Genomic DNA, 27,243 nt, shown 5'->3' with positions numbered 1-27,243 from the left:
TCCTAAAGAACGTCCTTTTTTCTTTTTACTTTATCCAATTATCAAACTGTCAGGCTTTTAGTAGAGCACAGTTACTGAAAGAGTTTTCAGGTGGTGATGGATTTAAATATAAGCTTAAACCAAATGCATTACCACTGAATTCTCCCAAAGGAAAATTGCAGCTGGATATCAAGCAAAATCCGTGCCTGATACAGGATGTAAACATGCAGACACTGCCCATGCAAAAATGCAAACATGCTTGTTATTACACCATCATTACAGAAGGTATAAACTGATGATTGGTCAGTGTCACTGCAGTGTACAGTTTTCTGCACGGATGTAGAAATCTCTGACGCAGCAGTAAAGTACTCTGTTAATGTGTGTAAACGAGGTAAACAAGATCATGATGGACTCTTTGTGGGTAAAAAAAAAATCAATAGTACAGCCATTCCTACAAAAGCACCTCTTCCCATTAGTTTCTCCTCTTATTATTGCTAGGAAAACCTTAATATTGCCAGTGAAGCATTGCATCTCTTCTCTAGCTGCATTTTAAATAAAAATTACAACCATAATTTGCACAATGTAGTATTGCATCAGTATTTTATTTTCTGAAAAGTGTTGTGGTAAAAGTAGCAACAAGGAGCTCACAAAGTACAAGCTTTTGATGGCACCGTGCACCTGAAGTCCAAAAAATACATATAAAACGTGAATAATATAAAAAAAGTATCACTTTCAGAGGTTTTCTACTACATATGCAAGTAAGAAATATCATTTACAATATATTATGCCACACAAGTATTAATACCTGAGATTCCTATTTAAACATGAAGCTTTCTTTTGTATTGTGGCCTGCAGACTTGAGCATGAAAAGTGCTGCTCGTTCAACCTCAATAATCCATAAAGGGATAATATTTCTACTTAAAAAATTATGAATTATATTAAACTATACTGACCTACAAAAGCAAAGCACAGTAACCACACTGTTACATATTGAGTAACATTATTTTGACAATGCTAGTGTGTATTGTTCTTGTGTGTGTTGTCTCCTCTATTATCTGTCTCTTTTTCTCTCTCTCCACGAGCGGAGATCAGGTGCAGCTGTGAGAGGGGCGGCGCCAATTATAAAAGCATGCTGTTTGCGCTCTTAATCGAGTTCTCTTCCTGTTTCCCCTCGCTGTTGTGTGTGTGTGAGCAGATCGCTCTAAGTTCTCTGTGTTGCAGTGATATCTTTCTGTCTGAAATTTTCCAAAGTCATCTGGTGAGATACTCTGTTAAATACGGTACTAGGACGGTATTCTGTGTTAGCTGTGGCTAAATGTTTACTTACTGCTGAATGATCTAAGGGAAGGCCCCTTTTCTATTGTCCAGTTTTCTCCTGTTTAATGGATAGTTATGAAGGGCAGAATTGTTTGTTTTATTTACAGAACTTTATTTTCGGTTTTAGGTAAGAAATTTAATATTAGGTAGCGTACCTTGTTTTGTTTATTGTTTTGGCCTTTTTGTTCCCTGGTTCCTATACTGGAATTTTTGTTTAATAAATTTGTTACCCCTTTTTCACAACTTGGCCTGTGTGTGAGTGCTTGGGGAACAGGAACGGGGACTCCGGGTGACCTCTTTTAACAACGGTCATCCTTATCCTTATGTGCGTAGCGAGGTGCATCCGCTACGTAACACACACAAACCTTAAAACTGAGGAAAGTCCACTTCAAAGCAATAAACTCCACATCATGCCTAAATCTCCCTCAGCTGTTGTAAACTCACTGTAAACCACAAGCTCACAGGACTTACTGCTCTTATAAAATGGTTATTCAATAAAAGTCTCACAAAACAAAACCAGGGAAATACTACAGTTTTTTTTGGATCAGCTAGTGTTGTCACAATACTGGAATTCGGTACCAACTGATACTGAAATTTTAAAAACGTCCATTTCCCGCGAACATTTGAGTGCTGTTGAGCATATTCTTAAATCGACGCTGATTTGTCATTGTGTTCACATGCTCAACAGAAATTACTCTGATTGGCCGTAAAGGTCATCAGTTCACCGAACTCACCGCTGTTTACTAAGTGTAACTACAGATACAGGGACACTGGAGTATTTTAAAGCCACGAAAATCAGTCGATTCATCAGCGGATTGCTCGTATGTCAGCTTATAAAGAGACCAGCTGATCTTCACAGCTTTAAAATGCTCCAGTGTCCATATATTGTCAATATATTGTCATGGGTGTCAGTGTATGAGCATAATAATGCTGTGGAAAACATTACAGTATTATAATGGTGCATCAATATTTCCCACTGATGTTAAACACCAGCAAAAGGACTCTGCTTAGTCATTTCTGGGATTTCTACTTGAAAGCAATCACACTACAAGCGACTCGCAGCAGCAAACTGACAAGCGACAGTATATTTTAATGGAGAGCGAGCAACTTCCAGCGACCTCCATCTATGCAAGCGACAGCGACCGTTGGGGAGCAGATGGGCATGTTGAGCGACGCCACAAAGTTAAGAATCCTTCAACTTTTTGCAAATTAAGAGCGACTTTGTTGAGCGACAGCCAATAGGATCACCAGTAGAGCTCACGTGATCCTCTCTCAGCTCGCTCAGAGGCCGCTTGTATTCTTCATGCTGTAGACCTACGCAGATCTATGTTTGCAGCAGATCGCCACCCAGAGCGACAGGCAGCTACAAAGCTGCTGCTAGTGTGAAGGAGGCATCAGTTGTAGTAAACAAATACGCACCATAATGTAGGCGTTCCTGTTGATGAACTTGATGAACTTCTCCAGACACCAGAAGCAGCATTTCAAACAGCACAGCAAGAACTTGGCGAATTTATTCTCTGCTCCTGTGGGAACAAAAGAAAGAAAGAGTTGAAACTAGGCATGGGACAATAACCGTTTTCAAGGTATACCGAGGTTTGGAAAAGTCAAGGTTTTAAAACCGCCAAAGTTTTCTGCTATACCGTTCCTAAGGTATGTGTACGATTAAAAAATAATAATTTATAAGTTTTTCACAACTGTTTTATTAAGTTTTTTAGTGCAACAGCATCTCCAGCAAAAAAGGAACCTCTACAACAAAAGCTAATAGTACAAAATATTTTAGACGTTTCTTAAATTGAAATATATTGTGTTCAGTGGGGTGTAAATGTTTGTTTTTAACCCAGACATTTAAAAAAATTATTTTGGAGCAGTAATCACAATACCGTGATACTGTGAAACCGTGATATTTTTATCCAAGGTTATCATACCGTCACAATCTTTTACCAGCCCATGCCTAGTGGAAACATTCTGAGAGCATTGGATAAATTAATAGATAATATTCGGCATCATATGGGGTCTACTGCTGCATCTCTAATTACACTAAAAATGTCATGTTAACCAGTTTACTGCACATTAACCAGCTTATAACACTGATGCTTATTAACTTCAAGCTCAATTCTTTTTTTGTTATTATGCAAAACTATTTCATTAAATGCTTTGACAGTCATTTTATGCACATATTTAATTAATAACATATTGAAGTTATTAATTAATGCTCATCTGAATATTTTTTTCCTAAATTATTGTTTTTTTGATTGGAATTTTTCTGAACTTAAAAAAAATTCTAAACTATGTCTTTTTTTCAATTTAGCAACAAATTAGGACTCTATTTTCAAGGAATCCTACCAAGCTTTTTTATTATCAAGTTTTATTCCTGCTAAAATTAAATTATGAAAGAAGGGACTTATTCCTTATAATAATAACAACAATAACTTCTATTTTTAAAAACCAAAATTTTTTCCTTGCATAAACCAAACGTTCATTCTGACGTATATATGTAAAGACGTTTCTAAGGTCTTTTGCATTTTAATATTATCAGACACAAGTCACTACAGTGATTTAATTAGGTGTACAGCCTTACCTCATTATCCAACAACCAGAATTTTCTCAAGTAAACCTTTTAAATGCGTTCAGGGATACAACTACTAACCGCACTAATTCGTCATGGTTAATTTAACTCAACACCGCGTTTCTGCATGGAACAAAACTGCTGCAACTAAACAAAAGTTACACCAACTGTGTGCTAGTTTAAATTTCAGAGCATGTATACCAAGACTAATATGCACACACTGGAATAAATATGGCTGAGGCTTTTAACTAAGGGCCGTTCACATATCGTGCCTTTTGTGCGTGCAAGTTCATTTATTTATTTATTTATTTATTTATTTATTTCGCTGTCATTTATTTTCATTGTACAATTATTACTTATGATTAAATGCCAAAAACATTTTTTCATTTATTTTTAAGTCCAAAGAGAAATGGACTATTGTTTGTTTTTATTATTATTATTATTATTATTATTATTATGTGCTGTATTATTTGGTTACCGAGCAGAAATAAATAACACTCTAAAATAGTTTTCCTGTGATTTTCTAAACTAGTAGTGTCTTGAAATCAATAAATGCATAATAATCATGATAACCATGAAACCCTGATTACTCCTCAGACTATAATCATACAACCAAAATCTATAATCGTTGCATCCCTAAATGTGTTGAGCAAATAACCGACTGCAAATGTTTTTACCCTTGAGTTTGTGATCAATATACTCCAGCAGGACCCTGATAACCTGCACAATGGCGAGCAGGAGAGAGCCAAATGCCAGAGAACCTGTGTGATACCTGTGTGTGGACAAAACACAAGATATTTATCAATTAAATCCTTCACAGTTCACTATTTCTATAGCATTCCTCTGAAAGGCATGGTTCACCCAAAAATGAAAACAACCTTATTATTTACTCTCCATTCTGTTAAACACAAAACATAATTTGAAGAATGCTGGCACCCATTGACTTCCATAGTAGAGAAAATATACTATGGAAGTCAGTGGGTGCCAGCTGCATGCATTCTTCAAAATATCTTCTTTTGTGTTCGACAGAAGAAACTCAAATAGGATTTTGAAAATGTGCTGGTGAGTAAATGGCAGAATTCATTTTTTAGGTGAACTATCCCTTTAAACTGCTGTCACACCTGAGGGATCTGCCCAGAGAGGCACATAACGGGAAGGCCGGCATGTCTTTGGATTTATCAAAAGCCCAGTAGTACGACGCAAACGCTCCTGCCAGAGTCATCTGACCCAGAGCTGTGACGAAGTTGGCACACCAGAAAAACAGGAAGACGTTGTAGAACTGAAGCAGGATCAGGTATTTGTGATAAGGTGTCTCTCCACCGTAGAAAGCAAACAGACACTGCGACTGCGGACAGACTGCCTTCGTTAAAGAGGATGTGAAGTTCTGCAGAGAAATGAGAAATGAGGATCAAATCACAATTCCCACTCATAGCCAAATGCCAAATTCCCTGCCTAAAAAGCTGAATTTCCATGACTTACTGTATAATGAATGGGAAAACAAGACTCTATTGTGCTTTGAATAATATTAATTTTATTTGAGCTTGAATTTCATTCATCTTGATTTTAAGAGCCATTATTAGAAGAATGATGGATAATTTATCTCGGATTTAGAAAAGAAAGCATAACAAACAAGAGCACTCTGTAACACTCAGACTTTAAGAGTCATTTTGCAGCCAAAGCCCTTGAAATTGACCTTTTCTCTGGCATGTTTGTCCCAAAAAAAAATTAACAAGAATCCAGCAGCAAGCAATTTGACTGTCCGCACTAGATGCGACACTAAAAACATTTAAATAGCAGCTGTTCAGAAATCCAAAATAGTGCACTACACCCCCAACAAAATGGTAAGGTTTATAATATAATTAATATATATTAAACCTCTTTAACATTATTAAAAGTACATGCTGAGTGACATATTTGTCAGTGAGTCCCAATTCTAGCATTAATGTGCAAACTATACAGCATGCTTACTAGCTATTTTATTTTCAAGATATGAGGTAAACGGTTTGCTCTTTCAGTACAAGGCAATAAAGGTCATGTAAAATAATGGTACTCAATCTAGGCATGGGATGATAACTGGTTCCAAGGTAAAAAAAAATTTATACCGTTCCTAAGGTATTTCTAGGGTTTTTGAAACCGTTTGTCTGTGTTTTTGAAACTAATGAAAACAGCAGAAGTCAATGATTTATAAAAAATTACTTAGCCTGGCATGTTTACTGTTCCAAATTATTATAAATATTTCCTAAAACAGAAATGTATTTTTTTCAATGGGGAAAAATAGTTTTTGTTTTTTTTACCCAGACATTTAAAAATAACTTATTTTAGAGCAGTATTCACAATACCGTGAAGGCTTGATATTTTTATTCAAGGTTATCGTAGCATAAGAAACTTATACCGTCCCATGCCTATCTCACATTGGTAGCATTTAGCACTAAAAAAGCTCATAATCAGCATCTGAGGTGATCATTGTTATAGTAGTTTATGCCGCTGTTCGGCCACGACATGGCAGAAATAGAAATATTGTGCATCGTGGATGGTTAGAACAAAATCTCCTTTTAACATGGAAAAAAGATCATTTTAGCATGTGTTGCAAGGCGTGTAGTTAGGAAATGTATTAGTTGACAGGTACAGCTTGGCAACTGTGATCTGAAGAGTGGGAAAGGAAAAGAAATGGTGGTGAAAAAGATCAACAGGCAAAAGAGTAAATCAATGTTATAAAATAACATGTCACAATCAGTGTTGGGTAAGTTTCTTTTTTATGATCTGATTACTTCACTAATTACTTAATGTAAAAAGTTATCAGATTACTAATTACTTTACTTTGAAGTTAATTTTAAAACATAGAAAATATACCTATAAATATACAAAATAAACTGCAGCTCTTTCAGTGATTTAATATGCACTAAGAAACATTACAAAGGGTTGATCACAGCAGATTAACATATTCAAAAGACCTAAAGAGTTCGACCAAAACTTAAAATTCTCTCATCATTCACTTTTTTCAATCAAGTTTGTCTTTTTTTGAACACAAAAGAAGGCATGAGGAAAACTAGATGCCTGTAATCATTGACATCTATAGTATGAAAAAGTACTGCAGTGTTTGGGTGTTCTGTGGCAATTAGTCTACTGAAATGTGTATATTCCAAAGCATGAACTGTTCATCAAGTTCAACACGTGACTCCTGGTTTTCAACTAGGTTCACCTGGGAAATGTGAGCGTGCGCTATATGCGCTCCAAATATGCACGCATGCAAAAGATACAATATGTGAACGGCCCCTACACTTCAATTCAGATTCAGAAGATACCTTCACTCCCTATCTTGCACAAAAATTCAATTTTGCTTGTTTAGGGTAAGTTGGGCTGCTCTGTTTTTGGGTGCCGGTGTCCTCCTTGGTGACAAGTACTGTCCTAGAATGCTTTCTATTCAAGTGCTTAAACAAGTTGCTGGTCAAGATAAAGGCAGTCTCTTTAGAGACTGGACATAGACTGCATTTTACAGCAATATTTTTGTTTTTACGCTCAATGAAATTAATGTCTGTATCTCCACTTGAAGAAGCAACCACTCGACAGCTGCTATTTCAGCTTGCGTTCTCCAGCAATTTAAAAGTGCATGCTTAATAACTGATGTTGCATTGGAAAACGTGATTTAAAAGAAGCATTTTTCTCAACTAAAAACTATATTCGTAACGCAAGTAATGCAATTATACTGACTTTAGTAACTGTAATCAAATTACACAAATTTAAAATGTAAGGCGTTATATTACTGTGATCCCCAAAAACGTAATGAGAATACAGTAACGTGTTACTGAGGTGCGCGTTACACCCAACTCTGGTCACAATATATAAAAATTACAGTTTGATAATTGTTATCTAAAATTTAAAAAGCAACAAACAAAAGTCCCTGACAGAAGATGCCGAACAAAAAAATACAAATAAAATTCCCTGTCTTTCAGTGCCTGTAATAGAACTTCCATGACCTGTGGAAACCCTGCAAATAGCCCATTTTTCCTGAACAGCCACATAACCCATTTTAGATGTCTAATATTGGACAATTTTAAAACTAATTTCTGTGCATAACATTAAGTATTTTCCAAAATCCCTGTTTTAAAAACAAACAAAAAAAAAAAACCACATACGCACCTCTGGGTTGCAGGTTTCTCTTGAATGGGCACATTCAGTTTCATTGAAAACCTTATAAACCGGTTCACTGGATGTAGAAAGGAAACTGGCGAGGGGGATTAAGGGCTAGAACCAGTGTGATCATAAGAAACATCTTGCATACAATATTATAATATACAAACAGCTGCTTGGGATATTAGGTTGTAATATACTGTACATCTATTAGAGCTGAACTGCTGATAATGTTAAATGCAATTTCACCTTTATAAATAGAATAATTGGGTCAATTAACATACGGTAGTACAATTCATTCATTCATTTTCCTTCGGCTTAGTCCCTTATTTATCAGGGCTTGCCACAGCGGGATGAACCATCAACTATTCCGGCATATGTTTTACACGGTGGATGCCCTTCCAGCCTCAACACTCTCGCATTCATACTCACACACATACACTACGGCCAATTTAGCTTACCCAATTCACCTATAGAGCATCTCTTTGGACTGTGGGGGAAACTGGAGCACCCAGAGGAAACCCAAACCAACACGGGGAGAACATGCAAACTTTACACAGAAATGACAACTGGTCCAGCCAGGACGCGAACCAGCGACCTTCTTGCTGTGAGGCAACAGGGCAAATTTTTATATTACAGGGTGAAAAGCAATGCATGTTATTGGTATCACTTCAAAATAAAAATGTCATTAGTTGAAGTATTTATAAAAATACTGCATTTAATAATCATAGTTAATGTTAATTTTAATGTAATGTTAATACTAATGCATTATAAAACTACAAAGTTGTTCTTAACATGAGTCCGTGAACCGCGAGTTAACAAGAACTAACAAATTAACAACTATTTTAATTAACTAACGTTAAAAAACATGAATAAACACAATGTGCATTCTTTGTTTATTTTAGTTAATACATTAAGGTTCTATTGGTTCATGCAAATTACTAATTCATTTTATTATGAAATTCAAAATGGTTTAAATTTTAAAATGGATTAAAAAAAAAAAATGCAATTTAATGCCTTTTTTCTACTGGAGGCTACTAAAGTCATGTAATGGACTTTTATTTAGTTTAGTGGTGCCTTTTTTCACACTATTGCAGCTGTTTTGATTTAGATTTCAATGGAATGACTATAAAAATGTGAGTGTCTGTTTTTAAACGCTACAGCAGTTTCAGTTTCAGCTTGAGTTAAGGATACACTGCATTAACGCCCCAGAATGCGATGACAATGGCCAGGAGGAAGAAGGTGAAAATAGGGAAAACCAGCGATGACATCACATAACCGATGGCCCTGAAAGAGGAAAACAAACAAACAGAGGGTCAAGAAAACCAACACAAACCCAAGATCCCAAAGTAAACCCAAAGTAAAGCAAGAAGCATCACATTAGGCATCAGGCTATTTGGTTGCAGATAAGTGGATTAGGAATGCACAAAATTAAGGGTGCTTTCACACTTGGTTCAATTCCCTGGACCGTACCCAAGTTTAATTGTCCCCCCTTGCCAACTTCTTGGTTGGTTTGTGTTCACACTGTCTTTTCTCCTTCTGAACCACGTTATTTGGTACGATTGCATTCATACTAGAAGTGAACCAGGCCAGAGTTCAGAAGACTCGTTCACACTAGCTAAAAATACCGTATTATGACATCAAACGAACCAAAGTGCGGACCAAAAGTGCTAGTGTAAAAGCACCCTAAAACTTCCCGAAACTGAAAACTCTGGATGGACTTGGCTAAAAACCAAAACTGCTTTGTAATAAAAATTTTTTTGAAAAAAGTAATTTCGAATTTAAATTTAACTCATTAACTTACATTATTATGATAAAAAACACACATTTTATAAAACTGTCCATTTTATTGAGAGTGATGGAATCTAGAGTTGTTATTTTACCAGCGTTGCAATGACAGCATTGTAGCACTGTTGCATGCAGCAGGAAGTACAGAAATATAGAAACCTAGAAATGGTCGGTCAATGCATTATTTGACTGGAAATTGACTTTAACTTTAATGAACTTCATTTCAGCTGTGCATGTAAAGTTCAAGCATTGATGTGACCTATTTTGAACTTACCACGATGCACACTCAAGCTAAAGTAGTCAACGGCTTATATTTTCATCCAAAAATGCCACTTTGGGGCGAAAACTATGTGCATTCCTAATATGTAATGTAACAGACCTGCTGGCCTCCTTCATGAGCTCAACAGCGATGCGGATCCTGTTTCTGAGGAAGATGAGCAGGAGGATGATGATGAGCTCCAAAATAGCCAGGATGATTACTGAAGAAAGAAAGAAAAACAAGTGACCTCTGAACTTTCACATTTATAAAAGTGCTGAACCTACAAGCAAAACTATAGTAGATTGATGTTATTTGCTAATGGCTATATTAGAAAGACTATACACAGACAAATTAGAATGATGAAATGCCCAAGACAATATTTTAATTAGAGTAAAACAGTTTTGAAAGTGTTATTCAGCTTATGTTTTAACCCCAAAACCTCTAACACTAAATTACCATGACTTTTAAAACAAAATATAACAATTACTACTCTTATTTATAAGAGGTTCTGACAAAATGTGTTCTGAAATAAATGGTAACACTATTGTTTATTGCAAGTCAAGTTATAGAAAGAGTACAGTGTATGCAATTAAGTTTCTTGGTGTTGTATTGTATTGTAAAATTAAATAATGTGATATCAAAATTAGTAAAAACTTTAGCAACAGTGTATCAAGCAAGATTTATTCTGGACAATAAATCAATGTATGTATTATATAACATAATTATGTTGCCATAAATGAGTTATTGTGCTGAAATTTGGGGAAATACATATAAATCTAACTTACAATCTTTATGTATAAAGCAGAAAAAGTAATTAGACTGATAGAAAATGTGGGGTTATTTGGAGCATCCAAATCCTTTATTTTTGAAATTGAAGATACTTAAGTTCAATGATTTGGTTAAATTTAAAACAGCACAATTTACGTAAACTAACCTCCGAAATGCATACAAAAGTTTTTTGAAGGAAGACAAGGGGGATATAGTCTGAAAGAGGAACTAAATTTTCGGAGGTTGAACTTTAAAAAAAGTTTGTGTATGTCTGTATGTGGTGTGAAATTATGGAAACGTCTACAACAGATTTTCAAACAAATGTCAGGATATAAATCAATTTAAAAAGTTGTATGAATATATATTATTAAAGGAGTATAATGATGAAAGGAGGTGATTGAAAAAGGATAAAATGAGTAAGGTATGATGAAATTTCAATGAATGGCTTTTTGCAATACTATTTTTGTATGTTGTACGTCTATGTTATAAAATTTAAACGTATAAATGAAATTAAACATATGTCAAAGATGCCAAGTGGATAAAATATGTCTCATGTAAAGCTCACATGTCTCATGAAGAGGTAAGTAAAAGAAGAAATAAGTTGAAGCAATAGCCGAATGATGTGTGTGGTAATGGGGTAGGGAAAATAATAAGCTTGTGCTTAATCCTGCTCCATTTCGACCATGTTGAAATGTATTTTGTTTAAAGAATTGTTTTGTGTATGATTTTTCTGTTGGAAATAAATCAAATCAAGTCACATTTCATGCTATTAACAGACTATTAACTATCCCTATCAGCTTAAGAAACTACTAATTAGCTGCTTATTAATAGTTCGTAAGGTAGAAGTTGGGTTTAGGTTTTGGGATGCAGAATGAGATGATATTTTATAACCATCAATGAACAGTTAATATCTTAAATCCAGGGTATATGCGGAAGTATGCTAAAGGACTTTTAATTTGACAGTAACTTGGGTTAAACGTTTCCAGTGAACTGTATACCATTGCAAGATCGGCACGTTTAAGGTCTGTTTGCTTTAAAAATCAGCTATCTCCACTGGCTGAGTGATATCCGACATAAAGTGGGTCTCAGCTTGTATTTGGGACTTGTGGAGCTGTGCATCGATGGATTTGCTCTTCAGTGTTTGGACTTTTAGCAGTGAAAATTAAACCACACTGAACTGAACTTCAACTCTGAAAACAGGACTGACACTGTTTCAATTCACTAGAACTTTTATGTTAAGCTGCTTTGAAACAATCTACATTGTAAAAGCGCTAAAGAAATAAACATGAATTGAACTGAAGTTATGATCTGAAGATACCAGAAATATTCACCTGGTCTATCGCTTCTTCAATTCACAACATTTTGAACCTTTAGAAATAACACTCTTCTGCTTTTGAATCGATTAATCGTACAGCTTTAAGTTCAGGATACTCACTGAAGGCCAGCCAGGTCTGTCTGATGTGCAGGTAGACGGCAAAATCGGGCTGGAAGCCGAGCTGCTGCAGGGTGATGTTGGAGCCAGGAGCGTCCTTCAGACTAACATACTTTATACTGCAGTGAGCGATACCTGTGTGAGAAACAGTCAAATGACTAACACTTCCTTTCTGACATTTTGATAGTACTAAAGGGATAGTTTATCCAAAAAAATATTAATAATTCTTACTTTCTCTGGAGTTAGTTCTCATGTCACATGGCCAATACTTCATTTTTAACATGTTTTCTTTCTCTTTTTTGAGTGTTTTAAGATCTACCTGTCCAGGTACTGCAGGTGGAAAATGGTTTTTGCTAAAGCCAAGCACAAAACATATTTCCTTTATAAGGTCAACTTATTGTTGTGCATGTCCGTGTAAAATAAATCAATTCTAATTTTTAATTAGAGGCCATTCACACAGATTTATTAATGTTTATTTTGCTTTTGTTGTGAGATAATGTGTGAGATCATGTGACCCAGAGGTGCATAAAAGAGCAACATGCTGTGATCAATATTGCTTAAAACATCACACTCTTTGTGATGGCTTTTTTAAAGTTAAAGAGCCCCATTATGCATTAAAAAAGGGTCATATTTTGGTTTTGGGGGTCTCCAACAACAGGCTGATCTGCATGCAAGGTCAAAAAACACTTTCATGGTCTTATAATTTGCATTTATTTTTACCTAATTATCCTAGTGACTCCCATATGATTCGTTCAGCGATTCATTTGTTCCCAAACCCCTCCTTGGCATGAAGCTAATCTGCGCTGATTGGTCCAATGACCCAGTCTGTTGTGATTGGTCGACTGCGTTCTGCGTGAGACTGAGAGAAACGCCCACCATGGCTTATCAACAATTTTGAAGTAGTTCGAGTGCAGCGTGTATGTGTGAGCTTTTTTCAGTTTTTTCATGACAATTTGCTTTTGTATAATGTTATTACTATTAGCAGTATTATTTATTATATGCATATTTATATTTGTTTTATTAAAACAAGCTTAGATTTGTCCACATGTTGGGTTTTGGACCATATGGGTCATAGCATGTGTATTTGGATACAACTCAGTTTTTTGACCACACTTCATTAATATTGTTAATTTATTCGTTTGCTGGAAATTAAAAACTGAATTTAGAAATAGTTTTGAAACAAATCTTTGCACTTAATAAACAAAATTATTATGTAGGCTAATGGATGTCTGTGCGTACAACACGTTTCCTTATCCACGAAAGAGAGAAAGTAAAAGTAAAGAATGAGGAGGTTCATTCTCACGCAGCAGATTCTCTGTTTAACGATATTCTTGCTAGTGAAGCGTTCAGTTTTTCCACTTACAAAGTCCGTCACGTAAATAGCAAATGTGCCATGGCACGACACAGCTGACTCTTAAAGGGAATGGGAGAGGAGACTCTGATTGGTTTATTCTCAAAACACACCCATTACTCATTAAGAGAATAAGCTCAACCCTGTCAGACAATGCGCCGCGGCGTAAAGCGGATTTTTCCGTCATTAAAATAGCAAAAGTAGATTCGGACACGCCCTTAATGCTTTTGCGCCCTGCACTCTGGAATTTGCGGCTGGATCATCAAAATGGAGCCCTCAGTATTTATCCACACAGTGGCAAAAGCTGAACTATTTTGAAACTTGACGGCCGCACGTGTGTAGGAACAGCTTATGGTGGCCATAGAATGACAAACGGCAGAGGATCGCGAGCTCACAAACGCATTTAAATCCGTAAATAAAGCGGTATGCATGGCTTTAGACGCAATATGAGAATATAAAGAGTTAACCAGATACAGCACAAGTGACAAAACACAATTAAATACATTATTTGCAAGCTAGCGAAAACAAGGAGGCAACCATTTTAATCGCAATTACTTACACTTGTGAAATGGAGGAAGGAACTGATCCATGAACTGTGTACTGTAAAGTTCCTGTCAAGCTCTGACAAAGTCCCATAGATCAGTCTTTTCTTATCTTTCCCTTGACAAACGGCCAATGAATCCTGTTATACGCGTGTAGTGCTGAAGCACTCGTCAGAAAAATGACGGGAACACAGCACAAGGTTGGGGCTATCATGCTGAGGTATTTTTGCAAAAAATAAACTTCAACCACTGACTCTTCACAGCCTCATCTTTGGGTAAGGAAAATAACACTAACTTTTCCTCATACTTCAGAGCACATTGTCTTCACGACATGATTTAACCGGGATCTGTTAATGTTTGTCTTCCTCTTTTTCTTAGTACTGTGTTTGTGGACGGGGTTTTAAATTTTCCCGGGTCTGCGCGTGCAACAAATGGACGGGGCTTGAGTTCCATATTGACGTCATGCCGGGATCGCTAAAGAATCGTTACCGCTGCGATTGATTCGAACCACTCTGAGTCGACGCTTTTATAGATGAATCAATCAGTTTAAACACTGTCCACTTTCAGATTTAAGCCTTATCTGGATATTTACCTTCACTTAGCAATGTGTTGCACAGTGCATGGAAGGTCATTTTAAAAAACCCATAACAGGGGCTCTTTAAAAAAAAATTATATTTTTGGAGCTTTGGTGTTGCCACCTTTAGAATTTATTTTATGAATCTAAAAATGCAAGACGCAGCACTTAGAAATGGCTTTAAAAAATGTATCAATAAAATTAAATGGCTCCTCTGCAATGTTAAATCAAAATAAACAGTTGTCATGCCAACTTGCTACTATAAATAGAATACTGCAATGCTTACTCTGCCTCTGGGTCTTTCTGATTGGTCCACTGCTTTGAAACTGAAATTAATGAGTGGCGCTGTGTTTAAAGTTGAAACTCTTAATTTCACATGGCGTCTTCAAGGAACACTCCACTATCTTTTTTTAAATAGGCTAATTTTAAAACTCTTGAGTGTTACCATTTTTAATTCATTTAGCTAATCTCTGGGTCTGGTGGGAGCACTTTTATCTCAGTATTGAATGAGAATATGTATCAAAAGTATCCCAGAATGTTCACATCTGATGTTCAATACAGTTGAAGTCAGAATTATTAGCTGTACCACCCCATCGTTTTACAATAACTTGCCTAATTACTCTAACCTGTCTAGTTAACTTAATTAACCTAGTTAAGCCTTTAAATGTCACTTTAAGCTGTATAGAAGTGTCCTGAAAAATATCTAGTCAAATATTATTTACTGTTATCATGGCAAAGATAAAATAAATCAGTTATTAGAAATGAGTTATTAAAACTATTACGTGCAGAAATGTGTTGACAAAATCTTCTCTCCGTTAAACAGAAATTGGGGAAAAAATAAACGGGGGGCTAATAATTCAGGGGGGCTAATAATTCTGACTTCAACTGTATATACAGTAGTCATCATTTGAAGCACTTCAAAACCTTGCATGAAAAACGTCCTAAAACTATTAAACTTTTGCATCCTTTTTTCAAAATCTTGTTGTTGATCACTATTTACAGCCATAATCTGGATGAATCCATGTTGGACATTTTTTAAAAAGATTTTTTTGTTTTGAAAAAGGGCTCACAGCATTTAAAAAGCAACAGCTGGGTAAAAGATTAGTTAATTTCCCTTTTTGGATGAACTCTCCCTTTAACAGATGAGCGTTTTCAGCAGTAAAGAAATGATACCATAGGCTATGACAGCGACGACCAAGAGGATCATGACCCAGACCATAATTCCAGCCAGAAATCGCAGAAGAACGATGAAGATCAGACTCAACACAACCGCAATCAACAGACAACTGTATAAAGAAACAGATTAACACTCAGTCACAGCAGGAAGGACATGTCCACAACTTTGTTATTACTGTCTACTTAACTTCTTTAAAAAAGGACACAAATTACCGTGTCTAATAAAAGGGCTTTTTTTTCCAAGTGTTTTTTTCTGCAGATTTCAACAGATTTTCAACAGATGTCTTAATTTTAACCCTTTAGTTTAATTTGCTTTGTTTATGTGCTGCACAAAAATAATGCATTAAAAAATGCATCACATTAAAATGAATTGTCACAGAAAAAAACCCCCAATCACTCACACAAATACATGTTTTTCATACAAATAATTACATACATAAAAACAAATGATATCCATACAACATGCCCACAAAATGACATCACTGCAATTAATCTGCAATGCAAAAAAGTATTTGCTCCATACAGATGGTCAAATATGAGAAAATGTAGGGCTCTAAAATTAATGGAAAATTCAGTTTCGATTTCGGCTTCTAATAATTATGAAAAAACAATAAACGATTATTGCATTATATACCACCCCCTTTCCAGTTGTATACATTTGTTGCTCTGCAAAGCTCAATTTCACGTGAAAATTATTAAAGCATGTACTGTAATGTAACATTTGCAGCATGGGATGTGCATTATTCATTGTTGTAGCCAACATTCGAATCATTCATGTTTTTAAAAGCGCGAAAGAGATCGCATGCTGTTGTATGCATGCGCTTATCCTTAGAGACGAGCAGAGCACACACATCTAAAGTCTTAATGTGAACCCTTTAATGGTCAAATACATGCAAATTTGTGTCAAAAACACAGTGTTTAGTGATTATTCATATTAACCCACATTTATGTAATAAACAAACGAGTTAAGAATCAAAAGACACAGGAAAGTGAAACCATTAATCAGAAGCGTTCTGCTCTTAAAGTGACAGCGTGCAATATTCCTGCTGCAGACTGTTTTTATTATTAATCAAACAACAAAAGGACAAAAATCACTCACTGCTCTTGACTGAAGGACTTTTGTAGCTATAATTCAAGTTTTTTCTTACAGTGAAGATGTATTTATTTCCCTTTTCTTATTTAAAGGGAGGAAAATAACTATATATACAGTTGAAGTCAAAATTATTACCCTTCCCGAATTATTAGCGACCCTTTCCCTAATTTCTGTTTAATGGAAAGAAGATTTTTTCAACCCATTCCTAAACACAATAGATTTATTTTGTCTTTGCTATGATGACGGTACATAATGTTTTATGATATATTTTTCAAGATGCAAGAATTCAGCTTAAAGTGCATTTTAAACGCTTAATTAGGGTAATAAGGCAGGTCATTGTATAACAGTAGTTTCTTCTGCAGACAATTAAAAATATATAGCTTAAGGGGGCTAATAATATTGACCTTAAAATAGGTTTCAAAACATTTAAACCTGCTTTTATCCTAGCCAAAATAAAACAAGGAGAAAAAAATATCAGACATACTGTGAAAAATTTCTGAATCTGTTCAACATTTTAGGAAATATTTATTTAAAAAAAAAAAAAAAAAAGTTTCACAGGAGGGTTAATAATTTTGACTTCAACAGTAATCGTTTTAAATAATCTTGTTTACAATTATGACCAAAATAATCATGATTATGATTTTTCCCATAATCGAGCAGCCCTAAGAAAATGTTGGCAAAATGTCTATGAACCTCAAATTTATGACTTTTAATATTTCTCACAATTACTGAATAAATAAATAAATTAATTAATTAATTCATTAAAATGTAAAATATATAAATACATAAAATAGTTTTAAAAATGAACAAATCAATAGAGAATATAAAATAGATCAATTAAAAAATAAAAAGTAAATAAATTATTTTAAAATAAAATTAAAAAAGGAAAAAATTAATTAATTTAAAATAAATAAAGTAAAAAAAAATTTAAATACATGAAAAAATGTAAAATGGATAATTGAAAAAAATAAATAACAATAAATAAATAAATACATAAATAAATAAAGTTAAAATAGATAAATTAAATAAATAACAATAAATAAAAACATTTATTAAATAATAAAAAAAATTAAATAAAACATTTAATAAAATAAATCAATAAAAAGGCAAAAGAAAAAAAGAAATAAAAAAATTTAAATAAATAAATAAATTTAAATATATAAAAGCAATAAACAAGTAAAAAATAAATAAATAAATAAATGTAAAAAATTATTAAAAGAATAAAAATACATAAACAACTAGTTTACTATATGGTATATATAGTATACAGTCTCAGAAATAAAGGTACGTGAGCTGTCACTGGGGTGGTACCTTTTCAAAAGGTACACATTTGTACCTAAAGGGTCTATATTGGTACCTCAAAAAGTATATATTAGAACCTACAAATTTTTAAGAAGAAGACTTTTGTACTTTTTGGGTACAAATATGCACTCTTGAGGTATTATTATGGATCTTTTAGGTAGAAATTTGTACGTTTTGAAAAGATACCACCCCAGTGACAGCTCACATACCTTTATTTCTGAGAGTGTAGTATGTATAGTTGGAGACTAAAATTACCAACCAAAACTGCTAATAACTGAACTAAAACTAGAAAAAGCCATTAAACAGACATTACAAAAACTAAAGCTAAACAAAGAAGGAAAAAAAAACACAAAATAAAAAACTCATTAAGTTATTAAAGCATCAAAAAATATAGAAATTACGTTTTTTTTTTAAATGATAGTCATAAAACTATAACAATATTAATGATAATTGACTGCATGTCAAATGTAAAGACTAAATAAATATTTTATAGATTAAATAAATTTACTTACATTAAGATCCAGTACCAGGACTTTGTGTAATCCTCAAAGATCTTCATTGCAACCTGACGACCCTCCATGACTATAGAGGCGTTCCTCAAATGATCAAAACAATGGATTTATAATAAACAGCCCACCTGCACTACAGCGTCACTACACTGATGCGTTACTATGGTACGCAGTTTAAAAGTGCTTACTTCATTCCAGCCACCAGGTCTTTAGCATCCAGCTCCTTCACTCCATCATTAAATTTCTCCTGATCGCCCACAGTAATGACTTCTCCCTTTTTGCCCATAGATGGAAAACACCGCTGCAAAACTAAGACAGAAAACTGACATTATTTATCCTATAAATACTGAAAGTGTAGTAATAACAAGACTTACATGGATTGCTGGAAACTAGATACGCCGGACAGAGCTTCTCTTGCAAAATTTGTGCCACAGGCTTTAAAAGAAGATGATATTGATTGATCAGCTGCAAAAAAACCAGACACTTGCAAATTAAAAAATAAATCTGCATACCTTATTGCCTGGGTCTTGTTTGCAGTAGGTTTTGTAATACCCCCAGTCTTGTGGTTTTGAGAAGGCAGTTACCAGAGTCATAGTTCGATTAGGACACGTCTGTACACACACCTAAACATAGAATAAAGCAGATGCACTGATTTGACAAGTTTGACTGTAAAAGAAAAATCAAACAAATAAGAAATCATGCAATCTGAATTCAGCTCTCAACAGTCGCACCTTATTTTTGAGCAGTGAGACACACAAAATTCTATATATATTAGTGGTGTGATGAGATCTCGGGCTATGAGATCTCACGAGACTAAAGCACGATGAGATTTCTCGCCGAGGTAAAAAGTTGTCTTGTGAGTTGTGATGTTATGATGAAGCATGAGGATGAATTCAGCACTGAAGATTGGAGACAGGATTGGATTTGAACCTCAAATCAAGTGCTTTGCAAACACCTGGCAACCAGGGCTGCCTCAGTGTTGCACGTCACTCGTTTGCTTGGGCTGGTGTTGCCGCGTCCAAAAGCAAAGGCTGCTCTAACTGCAGCCACAAACATTAACCAAGCGATGGAATAGCACTTTAGATATGCTTAAAGTCATAATCTGAGTAAACACAAATTGAATTAAGACGTGAAACATTCCTATTTGATTCGCATTACTGAAGTGCTGTAGACATGTAAACTCTGTAATCTAACCATTACCGTCTGTTACAGTCATATGTATATGCCTGTGTGTTTTGCTTGTGTGTATGCGCTCTCACTCTCTCTTTCTCTCTCGCTCCCTCTCTCTCTGTGTCAATTCTCAGGATCCTATTCATCCGTGAAGACGTCAATCTCCATTCCACCCTGTGACGTCATCACCTTCGCTACCAATCAGGATAGGAGCTCAAAGTTTAAAGGGACGCAAGCGGGGAAGTTAGTTCTGCTTTGTCTTGCTTGCTTTCTCTTTGCTTGCAGTTCGTGTGTTTTGGGGCTTGTTGTTATGTGCTATGATGTTGATGTGTATTTAGTTTTGATTTTGGTCTTGTTCACTGTTACCGTCTTGTATGTGTGTACGTAACAATCCCCTGATCTCTGGTGTCAGCCTTCCCCTGGGATTCGAGGAGTTTAGATGTCACGTGACATTCACCTCGCATCACGCAGATAACTCCACCGTCTAAACATACTAGTTTAGAAGTGAGTGCCACCCGCTGTAAGTTTTCTCCGTATTTTTGGTTAGTAGAGAAGTTTTAGGTATAGCGTGAAAACGCTGAAGATGTTTAGTTTGTTTATTTTCTATTATATAGTTTAGAGGGTTATATTAGCTAGATTTTGGGTTTTTGTTATATTGCTTTTATTTATTTGGCGCCACTTAATTCTCGTTTCCCCCATCCATAATAAACATTGATTGATTTATTTTCTTTTGTGAGATCTTGTAAATAATACTTTTTTTTGCTGTTTGACTTCTTTCACTATTGTAAATAAATTCACTTATTTTTGCTGTATTTTGGTTGTAGTTTAGATATTTTGTCACAAAATTCAATCACATTAAATGTTACCTATTTTAAAACCCAGAGCCAAACTTGAAAGTCGTAACACCATCGTGTAGGATCTTTAGCCGCATTTGCGACAAGACAAGCCATACACACAAGGCTGTTTGACACTATTCTCTGCACCTACCGAGTCAATAAAGCACCACAGACACACACATATTTTCTCACACATCTTCACATACACATACAGAACTTCTGAAGTCTCAACACGGACATCATTTTATGCTGTCAGAAAAAAAGTTATTTTCACTCAAAACATCCAGTTGCTCAGAGTTTGCAGCAAAATATTTAGCAGCGTTTGCCTGTCCTTTATGGCATAATTCACTAAAATAAAAGTAAAATAACATTCTTTACAAGTTTATTTTAAAAAGCACCTAAATTGTTTTGTATTTTTTCTGTTGAATAAAAGACTACTTTCCACATACATATTTCATTATTGAGGACTCCAAAAAATTATATAAAAATCTCATCTCGTTCTCTTGAACCCAATTTTGTGTCTTGTTGAGTAAGCGTCTCATCACACCCCTAAGAGATATATATATATATTTATTATGAAACAATTAAATTAAATAATCATAATAAAAATAAAATCATCATCATCTTTTATACAAAAAAAAAATGTTTTCGTACTATATTAATAACCAAAATACTTCTACTTATTGAAATTGTTTAAAAGGAACTATTCTGGTAATAATACAGTAATATTAATACACTAACACAATTTATTTATTTTATTTTATTATTTATTTATTTTTTGCTCATCTAAAAAAGTAACCAATCCTTGGTTTAAAAAAATAATATTAATAAAAAAATAAAATAATAATAATAATAATAATAATAATAATAATAATAATAGCCATCTATTTAACCACTGTATACAATTCTGCAATAACAGCACAAGTCCTAAAAATAGTAGGGAGAGACTGAAATGAAGAACACAAACCTGAGGAGTAGGACACTGGAACTCTAGGAGGACCATGGGACTGGCGCACTTCATCATGTTAAAGTAGAACAAGAACGGCTGCTTCCTGTAACACATAAACAAAATCTCAATTCACTCAAGCTAACAGCAAAACTTACCCAGCAATCAAACACGGACGGACCGGCTGATGAGAGCGTGTATTAGCGGTTAAATTACAATATTTTCAGCAATATTAGTGACACTTTATCATCTGAAATGTGCTATTCTAAAAGTGATTTATACACAGTAAATAACCCAGTAAATGGTTGTAAAAATTATTTATTCATGTTTTATAAAGAGTTGATTGATGCTAGGCAGATGGTGATTGTCAAAAACTGGAAATCTTCCAGTAGACCTCCGATCTTTGAGTGGATCTTAGAGTCAGGCCAAGCGGCAGCTTTTAAAAAAACTTTCCTACAGTGTATACATGAAATTTATTTTGATAAATGGGGAAAATTTCTGTATTTCTGTGACACCATGTTAGAAAACATGCAACCAGGCAAAACAATAATTAAGGCTATGATATTGGCAACACCCCACTGTCTTTTTTTGTATGTGTTTTGGTTTGATTTATATACTCAGTTTAAATGCGGTTAATTATTTATTGTATTTCTTTATTTTGCATTGTTCTGCTTTTATGTTAATGCTCTGTATTTGATATTCATCTGCATCATTTGCAAATAAGAAAAATACACAAAAAGTTCAAATCATTTATGTATGTTTTAACGCCATATCAGCAGCAATGGCTACATTCATGGCAAAACCTACTCTAAATATACAATATATAACAAGCAGCCATATGGGTTTCTTAATAAACACTTATTGTACAAAAAAAAAAAAAGATACAAATAACAATAACAACAACAACAACAACACCACTGAAAATCTCACAAATGTGTAACTCATTTTTACTACTACAAACTTTGCCTCTTTTTATTTACGGTTATGATTTACAAATTGGTTAGGTGACAGAATCAAAGCAAGTGTTGTAATAATCTTAATCTTGGTGTAACTCACTCTAGTTTCCCCTGGCCACAGAACTGTCCCATGCTGTCTGTGGGGTAAATCACCTTCCTCGGGTCACCGTGAGTCCAGGCTAAGAAATAAAGACAGAAATGACTGTCAAACACAAACAGAGCAGGACACAATAAGGTCCACATTAAAAAATATAGACCCTTTTTCACATTTCTGGGTTTCACAGCAGCAGAAGTTGTCATAGTTGGGTAAACCTAGAGTGCAGTGAATGTGAGAGTACAACAAATACATTTGCTTTCCAATATGCTCAAATAATAAATAAATCTAAAACTTCACAATAGTACAGGAGGCATTGAGGCTCAATGTTACAACTGTCACCTCGCAGCAAGAAGGTTGCTGGTTCAAGCCCTGGCTAGGCCACTTGGCCTTTCTGTGTGGAGTTTGCATGTTCTACCCGTTTTGGCGTGGGTTTCCTCCGGGTGCTCCGGTGTCCGCAACAGTTCAAAGACATGTGCGATAGGTGAATTGAATAAACTAAATTGTCAGTACTGTATGTGTGTGTTAATGCAAGTGTGCATGGGTGTTTCCCAGTACTGGGTTGCGGCTGGAAGGGCATCCGCAGCATAAAACTACAATAGTTGGTGGTTCAACTCACTGTGGCAGCCCCTGATAAATAAGGAACTAAGCCGAATGAATGAATGACTTCCCAATTGTGTTTTCATGACTTTCAGAAAAAGGAAAATATATTGATAACAGCAGAAAACAATGTCAAATTTACTGTCCCTCCTAAAGACTGCATTAGAAACACCCTGAATAACCTTAAACAAGATTTCAACTTTGCATGAGGCAAAGAATACTTTCACATTTATTGCTGATATTATTATTATTATTTGTATAGACCAATGGTCAAAATGATAAGTAAATCTCATCAAAATAAAACCGTAGTATTTGGATTTAATTGTAACGATGGGGATTGCGAAGGTTTTAAAAGAAAACAGACCAAACTATTATAATTCATCTGATCAAAACATTGATTTAAAAGGGGACCTATTATGCCCCTTTTTACAAGATGTAAAATAAGTCTCCGATGTCCCTAGAGTGTGTATGTAAAGTTTCAGCTCAAAATACCTCATAAATGATGTTTTATAACTCTTTGAAACTGCCCTGTTTAGGCTTCTATCTAAATTGGGCCATTTTGGTGACTGTCGCTTTAAATTCAAACGAGACTGTGTGGAGAAAACCAGGCACTGCTCATAACCTGTCCAATACAGTACCAACAGTCAAGCATGGTCGTGACAGCATTATGCTGTGGGGGTGTTTTTCAGCTGCGGGGACAGGACGACTGGTTGCAATAGAGGGAAAGATGAATTCAGTCAAGTACAGCGATATCCTGGACAAAAACCTTCTCCAGAGTACTCAGAACCTCAGACTGGGCTAAAGGTTCACCTTCTAACAAGACAATGACCCTAAGCACACAGCTAAAATAATGAAGGAGTGGCTTCACAACAACTGCATGACTGTTCTCGAATGGCCCAGCAAGAGCACTGACTTAAATCCAATTGAGCATCTCTGGAGAGACCTAAAAATGGCTGTTCACCAATGTTTACCATCCAACCTGACAGAACTGGAGAGGATCTGCAAGAAGGAATGGCAGAGGATCCCCAAATCCAGGTGTGAAAAACTTGTGGACATTAATGAGGAAAAAAATTTACTTAAGATGATTTTAGTAAATGGCTGCATTATAACAAAGAGTGAAACATTTAAGGGGGTCTGAATACTTCCCACATCCACTGAATAAACTGTATATATAGACCACAAGTAAAGCATTATTTATTTGTTATATTTTAAGTATATACTTAGAAATGCACTCATTCATATCAAATTTGTCAAATTTTGATAAAAAAAATGTAGAAATATAACAAATATTAATACTATGATTACACTGATTGCAGATCCGATTACAGAATGATTACAGACCTGACATAAAAACACAAAATATTGCTAAATAAAATGCAAAATGTAAACAGTTCTTTCAAGATTGCAACTTTCTTACGATGCTGTTATTTATGTTTCTGTCTTCATCCCCGTAATATTGTGCTCATATTAATTATGAAAAAGGATTACCGTAAACAACATATTTTGTAACACCGCATTAGAAACAATAGAGCATAATATGAAACAGTAGACTGTATTTTGTCCATATAATATTGCACAGCCCTAGAGCACATATTTTGAAAAGTCTTATCGCAAAAAGGATACCTGCATCAGCTGTATTCTAATACACACACATAAATACTACAGTACATATAAAACTAAAAATAATCATTAAATAATAACCAGTCTCTAACACAACTGCAGACTGACTTACCCAGTATTCCCACAGCAAGGTAGCCCACGATGGCTATGATGAAGATGATGCAGCAAACAATGTCTGTACATCCTCTGTGGTGCAGAAACAAACAGTCAGTTATAAAAATGCATTAAAATAGTTCATCTACAGCAGAGACGGCCAAACTAGGGCCTGCGGGTCAAAGTTGACCCATGGAAACCTTTGATTTGGCTCTCCATCCCATCTGAAAGAGGGAGAAGGATGGGGATGGTTTAGATATTGTCATCCCAAATCTTATGTAACATTTTGTTTGTTTGTTTGTTTGTTTTATTAAAGCTAACTGAAATTAAGCGCTTCACTTCAGTTCCGATTTAGTTTAAATTTACATATACGGTCAACCTGATCGATAGAGGACAACGCAGAGACAAATGTAGGTAAAGACAGATTCTGCATCAGCACAAATGTGATTGTTTGTTTTTGCAATAAGTTATAATTTAAAAAGTTATACTGCATCAGTTAATACGATTTAAAGTAATGTTTACTATTTATTTTGAAATATTAGGAAATTGCCAATTGCCAATGGCAACTTTAATGTAATTTAATTCAGTATATTTACCTTGGCTCTCAATGATATTTGGTTTTTGGCCCGACATACAAAAATGTTTGGGCACCCCTGATCTACAGGATGTTAACCTACAGCATACAGAGTTAAAAGCAAGTTAATGATTACAAATTTGTAAATTAATTCCATAACACCAGACGAAAAATGCCTTTCATGGCAGACACATGTACCGTGGATGAGGAGAAGGTGAAATCCTATTTATTATGGTCTAGGGCTGCACAATATATCGTTTCATCATCGATATCGCAACGTGATCATTCGCAACATTCACATCATGAGTATACGGAATGTTGAGTCTGGATTATAATTGATAATTTCGCAAGTGTATTTTGACGCCTGTGACTGTGTAAGTATTTAAGCCATTCAGGCTTAAGAAATCGTACCATTTGTAACTTTTATTGAATTGTTAATAAAATGAAGACTATGCAGTATTATTTTACATTTGATTATTCAATTATTGTATACCTGAATACAGATTTAAAAACAATATAACACTGTTTATTTAATTAGTATTTTTTGTATTGAATTTATCCATGCGTGTAGAATGTTTCTTATAGTTTATGCATATTTATAGTTTATTATCAATTTTTGCAAAGAGTTAATGCAACTTTTCTAGTGAAATTCTATTCATTTTGTATTATACAATCGCAGTGTTGCGTGCTTGTGTTGTTTGTTTGGATAGATAGAGTAGGACAGTTAGGATACCCGGAAGACCTCTTCATGTGTTTATCTATTTTGTTTTCATTTATTTAGTTAGAAGATTCTGGGGAGTTAGACATTGTTTGGCTTTTGTTCTTTTCTTTTCTTTAGCCACCCACGTCCCTTCTGCCAGCTCTCTTGTGTATCTTTAATTGCACTTTAAATGTCAAACCACATTCCCCTAGATTAGCTTCAGGGATTTGTAACACGCAGAATAAAAAAATATAGCAATGTTAGTTTTTTCCAGTATCGTGCAGCCCTAATACAGTCAATTTAGAGTTCTATACCCACACATAAGAGCAATTCCAGTGTTATGCATGTGACATTTGCAGTAAAAACTCACACCATAAATTCACAGTTATGTGAATTATGTGCATGTTAACATTACACTGAAACATTTTTTTATCTTTTCCAAATCTACCAACCACAGAGTTATTATGAAATCAGAAAAATATCAATCTGTTAACATTTCCGCCACTGAGACTGCAGTTCTGCACAAGACGTTTGGCCAGCGGAGAAATTAAAATGGTCGTGCCCAACTGAGCCTGGTTTCTCTCAAGGTTTTTTTTTTCACTTTCGCCATTAGTGAAGTTTTTTTTTCCCTCTCCACTGTCGCCACTGGCTTGCATGGTTCGGGATCTGTAGAGCTGAGCTGCGCATCGTTGGATTTGCTCTTCAGTGTTCGGACTCTCAGTAGTGATTATTAAACCACACTGAACTGAGCTAAACTGAACTGAACTTAAACACTACAAACTGAACTACACTGTTCCTATTTACTATGACCTTTTATGTGAAGCTGCTTTGACACAATCTACATTGTATAAGCGCTAAACAAATAAAGGT

General features: G+C 34.8%; 1 protein-coding gene across 1 annotated transcript in view; it reads right to left on the bottom strand.

Annotated features, from left to right (window-relative positions):
• Positions 1-27,243, bottom strand: part of zgc:63569 (choline transporter-like protein 2) — a 42,276-nt gene that overhangs the window by 13,621 nt on the left and 1,412 nt on the right. Inside the window, exons 3-17 of the mRNA XM_056449487.1 lie at positions 25,119-25,192; positions 22,793-22,871; positions 21,758-21,842; positions 19,297-19,407; positions 19,159-19,219; positions 18,973-19,093; positions 18,788-18,871; positions 15,878-15,990; positions 12,241-12,372; positions 10,158-10,257; positions 9,185-9,277; positions 8,000-8,084; positions 4,984-5,246; positions 4,540-4,634; positions 2,716-2,819 (exon numbers count right to left, since the gene is read on the bottom strand). Of these exons, the coding sequence (XP_056305462.1) occupies positions 2,716-2,819; positions 4,540-4,634; positions 4,984-5,246; positions 8,000-8,084; positions 9,185-9,277; positions 10,158-10,257; positions 12,241-12,372; positions 15,878-15,990; positions 18,788-18,871; positions 18,973-19,093; positions 19,159-19,219; positions 19,297-19,407; positions 21,758-21,842; positions 22,793-22,871; positions 25,119-25,192 (1,600 nt within the window). The remainder of the gene's footprint in view (positions 1-2,715; positions 2,820-4,539; positions 4,635-4,983; positions 5,247-7,999; positions 8,085-9,184; positions 9,278-10,157; positions 10,258-12,240; positions 12,373-15,877; positions 15,991-18,787; positions 18,872-18,972; positions 19,094-19,158; positions 19,220-19,296; positions 19,408-21,757; positions 21,843-22,792; positions 22,872-25,118; positions 25,193-27,243) is intronic.

Source organism: Danio aesculapii, chromosome 3 (genome assembly GCF_903798145.1).
Source record: "Danio aesculapii chromosome 3, fDanAes4.1, whole genome shotgun sequence".
NCBI lineage: Eukaryota > Metazoa > Chordata > Actinopteri > Cypriniformes > Danionidae > Danio > Danio aesculapii.
Note: the sequence above shows the minus strand (reverse complement) of the source record. Positions and strands in the feature narration are given on the sequence as shown.